Raw genomic sequence first — 11,080 nt, 5'->3', positions numbered from 1 at the left:
CGAGGGCATCGATTGGAATCGTAATTCTGTAAAAGCAATTCTTAGTACAGCAAGTGGGAGCTTTGTCAAATAACTAGCTCAGCTGTGCTCTGTTTTGATAAGTAGGAACCATGGTGAACTTTTGGTAGAGGCAATCGTGGTTAAATCCCTTTCTGCATTGGACCTGAAGAGACAATCTCTTAAGTGTCATGGAAGTGTCATCTCTTAAGGGTCATGGAATCTCTTAAGTTGTCATGGAAACAATAAAGTTCCAAGCTGGCCCTACATGGCAGGCCACAGCATGGATGCTGAAGTTACCCAGGATCAATGCCCTGGAGTTGTCCAACATCACACTTGAGGCCACTTCAGGAAGCCAGTGCAACCATATCAATAGCAGCTGAAATTTGTCTCTTTAGCCCAGTTACCAGGTACAGATATTCATAGATTTGTCCATTGTGGAGGATAGATAGATATTTAGATAGAACTGCATTCACAACAGCTCCATGCATAGATCCTCCTTGTATATAGTTGAAACTACCATGGAAAAAGAAACTGAAGTTTTTTATGATGATTGAAGGCTTGCCATGTCAATCCTGACAATGACATCATCAGAATGCACATGGATTGTGACAACAATAAGCTGTGAGGTGGAATTTTTATCCCCTTTTTCTTTGCTGGTACAGGTTGAAGGACTGGTTTCATTTGCAAGCTTTATGATGTGCTACTAGTTTCACCCTTTTGAAGAGCTGGCTCTTGGAAATGTCCTGTCTGATTCCCATGGACCTCAAGAGAGTGAAGAAACTTCAGGCCTTGGTCAATTTATATAGCCAAGATCCTGGGCTTGTGGGTGACAGGCAGCTTGCTGTATTGCGGACCCACGTGGAGAATATATTACAAACTCACACAGGTGCCTCTGGGAGAAAGGTACTTGAGGAGGAAGAGATATTTGAGGCCACAAACTGTGATGAAAGTGATGTCGAAACGGATGAGGACAATGAGATTGTTGAACCCGACCAAGATATTCTCCAAGAAATGGGAGATGAAAATGTGAGACTAACCAGCGAGATGATGGATCAGGCTGATGAAAAGCGGGAAGAGGCTTTTGACGCAGTTGATAAAGGCAATCTCCAAAGAGCCATTGAATTGTTTACCGATGCCATCAAGTTGAACCCCCAGTCCAGTGTCACATATGTGAACAGAGCAAGCACCTTTGTGAAACTAAAGAAACCTAATGCAGCCATCAGAGACTGTAAGAAGGCCTCTGAACTGAACCGGAAATCTGCACAGCCATATAAGTGGCAAGGGAAGGCTCATATGCTCCTAGGGCGTTGGGAGAAAGCTGCTGAAGACTTCACCATGGCTTGCAAACTTGATCGTGATGAGGAAACTCATGCTTTGCTTCAGGTGGTGCAACTGAAACTTCAGAGACTCAAGGAGTTTCATCACAAATGTGAGCAAAAGCGAGAGTTAAAGGAAATTCACAGAAGGTTAGAAAGAGTCAGATTGTCCCTGGAAGAGCAAGAGCGAGTCCCAAGAGAGGAGAATCCCTGGGATGAAATGGCCAGAGCAGGTCGGAAACATCTCAAATCTTTCCTTACCCTTTTAGATCCCCGGGTAATGATGGCATTCCTGGATGTGGTCTGGAATCCTGAAAACATCTACAAATACCGAAAGAAAAATGTGATAACTAAGTTCACTCGCAAACATTAATTTGAAGGTCAACTACATGTGGCCTGATAACTAAATAAACTCACACATAGAACTCTCATTATTTTCTTTCTCTCCTTTTTGCAAAACTAGTTATGAAATTATGAAATAACTTTAATGAGATAGTTCCATATGTAGTGCAAATAAAGAAAACAATGTAAGAAAACGGGATATGTAAGTATTTGGGGTTCTGCAGTCATAAATTAAAATGCTAACAGCAAATGTTGAAGTGAATAAATGATTTTAAATAAGCACTTTCACAGGTGTAGTGAAACTTAATTCAAAATTAATTTGTGCCTCCCTAGGGTAATTTGAACACTCATCCTAAATGGATGGACTCAAATCTACCTTAAGTTATTGTTTCCATTAAAACAAATGGAACCATCGTTACTACTTTGAATCACATTGCTTTCAATTGTACATAGTTATACCCAGCTTTAGTTGGAGTTAGTTTGAACAATTTGATCTTTATGGATTCTGGTAGGAACCTACCTACGAGAATCTTGGATCAATCAAGCTAGGAATGTAGCTATCCGGCTGATTTCACACTTCTCCAATTGCTGCAGCACTGTTAAGACTGCTGACTGCAGTGCCATTGCACCTTGGAGTCAAAGGGGGAAGCAGAAAACCTTCTGCATCTCTTCTCTCATCTTATAAATAATAGTTGTGTTGTTCTTTAGTCATTTAGTCGTGTCCGACTCTTCGTGACCCCATGGACCAGAGCACGCCAGGCACTCCTGTCTTCCACTGCCTCCCGCAGTTTGGTCAGACTCATATTTGTAGCTTTGAGAACACTGTCCAACCATCTCGTCCTCTGTCGTCCCCTTCTCCTTGTGCCCTCCATCTTTCCCAACATCAGGGTCTTTTCCAGGGAATCTTCTCTTCTCATGAGGTGGCCAAAGTATTGGAGCCTCAGCTTCACGATCTGTCCTTCCAGTGAGCACTCAGGGCTAATTTCCTTAAGAATGGATAGGTTTGATCTTCTTGCAGTCCATGGGACTCTCAAGAGTCTCCTCCAGCACCATAATTCAAAAGCATCAATTCTTCGGCGATCAGCCTTCTTTATGGTCCAGCTCTCACTTCCATACATTACTACTGGGAAAACCATTTGTTGGCAAGGTGATGTTTCTGCTTTTTAAGATGCTGTCTAGGTTTGCCATCGCCTTTCTCCCACGGAGCAGGCGTCTTTTAATTTCGTGACTGCTGTCACCATAAATAATAGTACATCCTGACAATTAATAGATTACACCCCACCGGGAAATTAATAGGTTTCAGGTGCTATTCCCCTCGAGAGTCACACATGTGCATGACAAAAAATAAACCCAAATTGTGGGGGGTGGGGGAATTATCGGCCAAATATTTTAGCCCAGCTCTAGACTGATGCCGTTATTTCGGAGCACTCCCATTATTTTGATCAAAAGTGTTTCAGAGCGTGACCTAAGAGAGTTTGCTTGCCAGTGACTTCCATCTGTGGCTCTGGGGCCAGCTGATCTTAGGAAATTGAGGGAGCAGAGGACCTAGGCAACCACAGCAAGATTTTAATGCTTTATAGAGGTTTGCCAGGGGAATGATACCCAACACATTTCAGTTTGTTGTCTTTCTGAGGGACGATGAAACCATGTGCTATCTTATCCCACTATCCTCTTATAATGATTCACATAACTCTTATTGCATAAACCACATTGTCAACACCTTAGCACAGTTCTATATTCTAGCACTTGTTAGAGGCCTTGCTTCTTTGGAATGCGGGGAGCTAGGGTTTTTCTTTTCTTTTTTTGTTTTGCTCCCCCTCTTTTCTTCCCTTCTATTTTGAATTCACTGTGGGGGTATAAGCATAGTTCCAAACAGAGCAAGAGTTTTCAGATAAAGGTACCCGTGTGTAGTGGCTATGAGTTACTCGTGCTTAAACTGGTGCCTCTCTAGGCTAATTTGCCTTGTTAAACCTTTCTGACTGCACAGCCCTTGCTCATTGCGGCTGCCTCAGTCGCTGGCAGAATCCGTCAGTGGGCGTTTCTTGAACCTCTTCCAACATAAAAGTTGTTTGACACCCAGTCTCCTCCTCCTCTCACTGGGCGGGAGTCTTCTGCGCAGGGAGGGCGTGGGCAGCGGAGGACCTGGGCTCTCCTCACTGACGCCCAGTGAAGAGACCTGGAGCCCTCCCTCCGATTCCCCCATCTGCCCCCCTTTCTCCCTGATGTTGTGCTGATTAGCTTCCCCCTCTACTGAGCTGTTTCTCCCCCTGTTGCTGGGTCCTTCGCCAGCAGAATCTGTGAGCCTCCCCTTCGCCTCTCGCTCTGATGTCAGTTCCCTGACACCGTGCCTCAGTAATAATAAGTACCCAAAGCCTGATGTTAGTGAGCTTTGTCAGCGTCACTAGTTAGCGATTGTTTTTTAAAAAAATTACTGTAGAGATATGCTTGTATGTGGCCATTGGACCTGGTATTTCATTTTTAGACGACTATCTTAGGTAGCTCACACCAACCTCAGACTTGGAATCAGGTTCCATTGCAGGCAGGCAGACATATTTTCACATAGAGCCTATATGCAGGCAGACTTGAGTTTGCCATGGTGTGCTCAAGAGGCAACTGCAGACATCACAGCACCCCAACACATATTTGCAAGCAAGCACTTGTCACATTCACACTTCAGAGTTTCAAGTCTCAAAACATCTTACACGCATTAAAAAAAGCAATGTGTTAAGTGATCCTTTCATTGGGATTACCGGGCATTTTTTATTAGTTGTTTCGATGAGTTATGGGTTTTTAAAAAGCACAGAGTGATGCCTCCTGGGCCACACAGTTAACTGGATGTATATCCCAGAACTCTCAAAACATTGCCCTCCAGTTCTGCACTTCAGTGGAATGTTGGACAAGCTACCATTCAGGAAACTTGCCTGATGTTTCTGGTTTTCTCACTGATGAATTCTTAATAAACTTCCCCAAAAGTATGAAAACCAGTGAATTATGAAAGTATGAAAGCCTTAGTTGAATGACCTGACTAACTGAACTGATTAAAACTTGCAGCAGCCATGCTTCAAATGGATAACAAAAGCTTGGCAACCATGTCTTCTGATGCATTTATTTCAGTACTAATGGATGATGTGCATAGATACACATTCTAATGCAGCATTTTCTTTTAAAAAAAACAACAAAAATTATTAAGTTGTCAATACCTGGAAAGTCAACTTCAAGACTGCAGTGACGTCATAATGTATGACATCAGCAGAACTTGACATAAACCAAACTGCCATAGCGACTGATACTTTCAAAGTTCTGCGGCTTTAGATAAAGTACAGCAGCGGGACCACATGGAGGGACACATGAGAGATGAGGCCCTTTTCTCCTCCATGATAGAAGTGCTTTTCTAATTCAGCCACTGTCTGTACATGAGCCTTACTTTTTCAAAAAATATTTGCCCTAAGAGAGGCAGTTTACTGTATCCAGCTGGTCATCCGAGCTTGTAGCTGGACGGGGCACCATGGATCCTAAAAATGTTGGTGACCTTCAAGCTTTGCTCAATCTGTACAAACAGGATCCAACGCTCTTGAGAGCAAAACAACTGAGCTTCCTAAGAGATTCGTTGGAGAGCATGGGGGACACCATTTCGGGTTTCCAGAGAATTGAAGCCTTTCCTCTGAGACTTGGTAAAGAGGAAGGGAAACCACCCGAGCAGCTTACCAGTGAGGAGAGTGATTTAGAGTTGGATGATGATGGAATGATCAAACCAGATGAAGATGAACCCCAGGAAATGGGAGACGAAAATGTGGAGGTTACAAATGATATGAAAAGCAAAGCTGAGGAGAAGAAGGAGGAGGCATATGCTTTCCTGGAGGCAGGAGAACTGCAGAATGCTATTGATCTGTTTACAGAGGCTATCAAGTTGAATCCCCAGTCACCACTCCTGTATGCCAACCGAGCCAGTGTCTTTGTCAAATTGCAGAAGCCCAATGCTGCCATTAGAGACTGCAACAAAGCATCAGAGCTTAACCCTGATGATGCACAGGCCTACAAGTGGAGAGGGAAAGCACATATGCTTTTGGGTCAATGGGAAGAAGCTGCTGAAGACCTTGCGTTAGCCTGTATATGGGATTATGATGAAGACACCAATGCCCTGCTAAAGGAAGTGCAACCCAAGGCCCTGAAGATGATTGAACACCACACCAAATATAAAAGAAAGCGGACACTGAAGAAGATCCAGAAGATCCAGGCGACTCTGGACTGGATTAAGAGTATCCTGGAAGAACAAGAAAAGGCACAGAATGAAGAAAATATTTGGCAGTGGATGACTCGAGCCTGTCGGAGGTACTTGGACTTTTTTATGGCTGTTATGGATCCTAGAATTATCCTGGCCTGGCTGGACGTAACCTGGAACCCAAACAATATCTCCAAATACCGGGACAACCACAAGTTTATGAAGTTCATTGGTCAGGTTGACTGAAAGTTGAGGCCAGCCATAAATAAGCCTTTCATTAAATTAAATTGTAGTGAGTGGCACCATGCGATGTTTCCTTTTAATGGCTTAATTTAATCCAGAGACCTCAAACTCAAAGGGGTTTCAGAGTGGGTTCCACCACTCAGCAGAAGCCCAAAGGTTAGGACTAGTGACTAGTTTCTAAGAATACTCCTTGCCATATAAACCGTTTATATCTTGCCTGCCCAGATTCCTTTCCTAGGATGGCATCTACAGCGGTGGAGGAAGCTGATTGGGCCCTTGGGGTGGCACACCCAGGGGCGCACCACACCACAGGGCCTCTGGAGTCTGCCTGCCTCCTCCTGCAGTGTGTGGCTCAGCCGCACTGTAGGCCCCACTGTGAGTGCCGTGTGGCACTTTGTCACCCCCCTCAGTGGTGACACCCAGGGCGACCCACCCCCACCGCGCCTCCCTCCCTCCACCCCTGAGCATCTATCACAATCACCTCTCCACAGTCCCCCGTGCTTGAGCACTCTTTACAGCTCCCAATGTCTTTCCATCTTAGCTAGCTTCCTGTTTTTCTCCACTTGCCCTCCAAAATCTTTCATACGCCATGGCGTCTGTGCCCCACCCCAATTCTGTCCGTCTTATTTCCTGTTATGTCACACACATTAGCAGCCAATGCTAGCAGGACTTCACATCCTGCCCGACCTCTTTGACACCCACATAATTTAAGTGAAGCAGCAGAGAGTTAAATCGCATAGTAGCCAGTCTCATAGAATCATAGAATCATAGAGTTGGAAGAGACCACAAGGGCCATCGAGTCCAACCCCCTGCCAAGCAGGATACACCATCAGAGCACTCCTGACATATGGTTGTCAAGCCTCTGCTTAAAGACCTCCAAAAAAGGAGACTCCACCACACTCCTTGGCAGCAAATTCCACTGTCGAACAGCTCTTACTGTCAGGAAGTTCTTCCTAATGTTTAGGTGGAATCTTCTTTCTTGTAGTTTGGATCCATTGCTCCGTGTCCGCTTCTCTGGAGCAGCAGAAAACAACCTTTCTCCCTACTCTATGTGACATCCTTTTATATATTTGAACATGGCTATCATATCACCCCTTAACCTCCTCTTCTCCAGGCTAAACATGCCCAGCTCCCTTAGCCATTCCTCATAAGGCATCGTCTCTTCTAAGGGCATCTCTTCATAGCCCAATATATAGTTCAGCTACGTATGTGAAAAGTTGTAGGCACTCCATGGACCCTAAAGGTGTGATATCTTGCCTTCCACAGATTTAGGCTGATACCCTTGGTACCAAAATGGCATACTCAAATCCAGAAAAGTTTTGTGTTGGAGGGAGGGAGGGAGATGAGTGGGAAATGGTACAACACAAGGAGAAACTATTGCAACATGATGCAAGCAAGCAAGCAGATTCCAAACAAATGCATTTAATTCAATAATTTAACAATAATATAAAATAAAAACAAGCCTCTGTGATGCAGGAATCTCAACACTTGGTCCCCCCCATCCAATCTAAAACCAGACCCTGCTTGCTTTTGCAAATGTTCTAGCAGTTGCTGCACCACTTAGTTAAAATGTTTGCATGGCTTCAAGGTATCTGCAACATGGGCATTACAATACAATAAGCTGTGCAACAAAAAACTAACAAAAAACAAAAAAGGGGTAGAGAAAATCAAGGATAAATAATAATAAAAAACCAAGGGGTTGGCAAGCAAAAGGGGGGAAGCAATAATGGCTTTAATCCAATATTTTTGCTTAACTGGTTTGTGGAATGGGTTCCTTATCTCACTGCTGTTGTTGTTGTTACTTCAAACCTTATGTTGTACAGTAGAACTCGCAAAACTCAGATCGAATCCAAATCCTTTTACAGAAAGTGGCATCGGAAACACCAATGGTAGCAGCTGCTGGGAAACAAATGTTTGTGTTGCCCACATTTTTGGTAGATTATTTAAGACAAATTCCCTTATGTTGTTGTTAGTCGGCTGTTAGAGTAAGAATGAGCAGATGGTTAATCAATCTCAAAATGCCCTTCAGGATCTAGAAACAGCTGTGTACGGTCAGTGCTAGTAAACCCATCCAGAGTAAATGTGAATGGGGAAAACACACAGCATGGAAGCATGATAATTTACACAGAACGCTACAGTGAGATTTGCCAGTATGCAAACATTTCTTAAGCGGTGAACTTTCCAGAATCAACTCAGCTAGCAATTATGTTGTAATTCTGTAGTTCTCCAGTGTACAAGTTTATGTTAAATACCACTGCCACCAATAGACTTTTGAGGCATCTCCCTAATAATATTAAAGTTACATTATCTTTTGCTAAGTGCTAAATTGCAAATGATACATTTCTTCTGTACAGTTATCCTAGCAAATATTTTATGATCTCATACTGCTGCCTTAGCCATACTATCAAAATTTGTGTTTTTTCCTGCCTTTTACCCCTTTGTATAGTGTGCTTGTATAAATGAGATTTTCCTAAATGTAACAAGTCACATTGTTCTCATAAACCCAGAAGTGGCTTGCTGGGCATGGGGGAGTCAAATTACCTTCTTCTTGCTGCATGTCTATTGATTGCTGAAATATGGAAAGCATTGTCTGAATTTAACACCTCGTTATGGTGAAGTAATACTGTATACAGAAAATTGTGTTACATGAAAAACTTACCTGGTACACACATTTCTTGAAAGCTGCAAAAAACAGTAAGGTGCAAATGAATGTTGCTGAAGGGTTATCTATTTTGCAACCTGATAACTACCCTCCCTGTTCTTTCCCCAAACCCTTTATCTACAAAGGGGTTGTCTAGGAACACATTAATTTTAGTTAATTCCAGGCTTGTCCTCCCTCATTTAGCTGAAGTTATGCTGAATGTTGATGCTCCCCTTTCACAATCTTTTGTTGTCAGCTGTCTGTCAGAAGGACAAAACATGTGAGTGCCACTATCTGAAGTTTGGGGCAGCTGCCTGCTGTGAGCTGCTGACCCGACATGCAAAGAATCTCATTTCATATCCCAAACCAGAGAAATACATCGCGTGGAATGGTGCTCTGCTTGTCATACAGAAAAGCATTGCAAATTGGACAGACACAATTAGGGTTAACAGAGCTTTCGGTCCTCACTGCCCCAAGAGCATGCTTCTATGGAAAACGGAGGAAAGGTTGTTCCTTCTCATCAAAAGATCTGCCAACAGGGCAGAGGATGGGAATATACCTAGAAGCTGTAATAGGGTTTGCTCCCTTTCTTCCCTCTCTTACCAACTGGGAGGGAGTTGTGCAGGGAAAATTCTGCTTTATTGAGCAAAAGACTTTCCATGTAACCCGCTTGGGAGTGGAACCCAAAGTGAGTTGGTACAAACACGATACTTTTTAACTAATTATATAGAGCATCTTCTATAGTGAAATGAGAGGTGATTATTGGAGACATGGCATGATCCAGCAGTGCCGACTTGGGCCCCAGACTGTGGGTGCTTAGGTGGCACCACACTGCAATATCATGACATCTGGCGGTGGCGCAACCACTGGGCCTGCAACTGCGCCTGCACCCCGGGGCCTCTGTTGCAGACGCATCCCAGATTCACAGAGTGCCAGAGATAAGATGGCAGCCGGCAGCTGGCGGTGCATGGTGGCAGTGGTGGGGGGCAGAGGCCAGGCACCCACAACAACAAAAATTATGGGTGCCCAGACCCACAGGGCCCCCTGGAATTGCACCAATGATTTAAAATGAAACCTGAATTGTGAAGAAATGAAAACTGAAGCTTACTACACATTTTTTTCAACAAAACTTCCTTGAAGGCCAATCCAGTCCATTTCTGTTTTGAAACTTACATAGCCAAGTTAGCAAAATGTCAGAGTTGATTGCTGCATTGTCCAATGCGTGCCATTGTTCAAGTCAAACCAGCTGATAAATTTGCTGATAGAATTCTGTGAAAAGCTAGTTACTGAAACTGAAATATTATTCCAATGCACTTTTGTACAAAGCCTTAATGGGACGTTTATATTCTTGTGTATGTCACCAGGACACGATTAAAAATGAGATACTGCATTCAAAATCTATATACTTGCAGAGACAGATTTCCACATGGAAAACATGCCTGGGGTAGTATAAAATTTAAGAGTGGGAGTGGAAAACCTGGAAGGTGTTGGCTCAAATCTCACTCCACTCTATAAACTCACTTGCAGCCTGGGTTTTGGAAGCATTTGTAGAAATTTTAGATGGGGTATACAGTATGTGTACAACATTCACACCTTTTTCTTCAGCATTTTCTAGACTAAATTGTAAAAGAGAGGGAGCACACGATATCTTTCTTACTGAGCAACTTATAGACACACAATATCAAGAGAGGAACAATTTGACCTCCTTAATATGTAAATAATGCACATTGCAAAGCAATGTGAAGATCTATTTACATATAACATGCAGTAGGTGTTTGATAGCCCATTTTCAACAGATTTCTCCAGCATCCCTAGTCAAGAGGAGTCTCTAAGTGAAATTCAATCAGATCTGTTAAGTCCCTTAGCAATTTGAAGGGGAAAGGATTACAGCAGCAAATAATCAGGAATCACATCAATTGGTGTAATTCAAGATATTCATTTGATCTGTTAGGGATTAAAGAATATCTCAATATGCTTCTTTTATCAGATGTAGCCTATCAGTAGTATTCATCCATGGGGATAGTTCCCTTTTGGGAGTTGTTCATGCTATGAACACATATGCCAAATGAAGTTGCTGTTTTGGGGAAATTCTGAGTGGGATAGGCATTGAATGTGTGAATTCGTTAGAATTTCACCACATAGTGGTACCTCGGGTTACAGGCGTTTCAGGTTACAGACTCTTCAGGTTACAGACTCCGCTAACCCAGAAATAGTACCTCGGGTTAAGAACTTTGCTTCAGGATGAGAACAGAAATTGTGCGGCAGCGGCAGGCCCCATTAGCGAAAGTGGTACCTCAGGTTAAGAACAGTTTCAGGTTA

The 11,080-nt window shown here is 43.3% G+C and overlaps 1 protein-coding gene across 1 annotated transcript; it reads left to right on the top strand.

Moving 5' to 3' along the window:
* The first annotated feature begins 630 nt into the window (after nucleotides 1-630).
* LOC310692562 (uncharacterized protein) lies at nucleotides 631-6,179 on the top strand. Its single transcript, XM_083473510.1, has 2 exons — nucleotides 631-1,684; nucleotides 5,108-6,179. Exons 1-2 carry the CDS (start codon nucleotides 739-741, stop codon nucleotides 6,121-6,123), a joined length of 1,962 nt encoding a protein of 653 aa, XP_083329636.1. The 5' UTR covers nucleotides 631-738; the 3' UTR covers nucleotides 6,124-6,179.
* The last annotated feature ends 4,901 nt before the right edge of the window (nucleotides 6,180-11,080 follow it).

Source organism: Podarcis liolepis (genome assembly GCF_965112155.1).
Source record: "Podarcis liolepis genome assembly, chromosome: 13".
Classification (NCBI taxonomy): domain Eukaryota; kingdom Metazoa; phylum Chordata; class Lepidosauria; order Squamata; family Lacertidae; genus Podarcis; species Podarcis liolepis.
Note: the sequence above shows the minus strand (reverse complement) of the source record. Positions and strands in the feature narration are given on the sequence as shown.

Bases quoted from the DNA above. Each gene is read 5' to 3' on its own strand.
- LOC310692562 (XM_083473510.1), top strand. From the start codon at position 739: ATGTCCTGTCTGATTCCCATGGACCTCAAGAGAGTGAAGAAACTTCAG. The intron at 1,685-5,107 runs ATTAATTTGAAG...ATTTGCCCTAAG, and splicing joins AACTAAGTTCACTCGCAAAC to AGAGGCAGTTTACTGTATCC.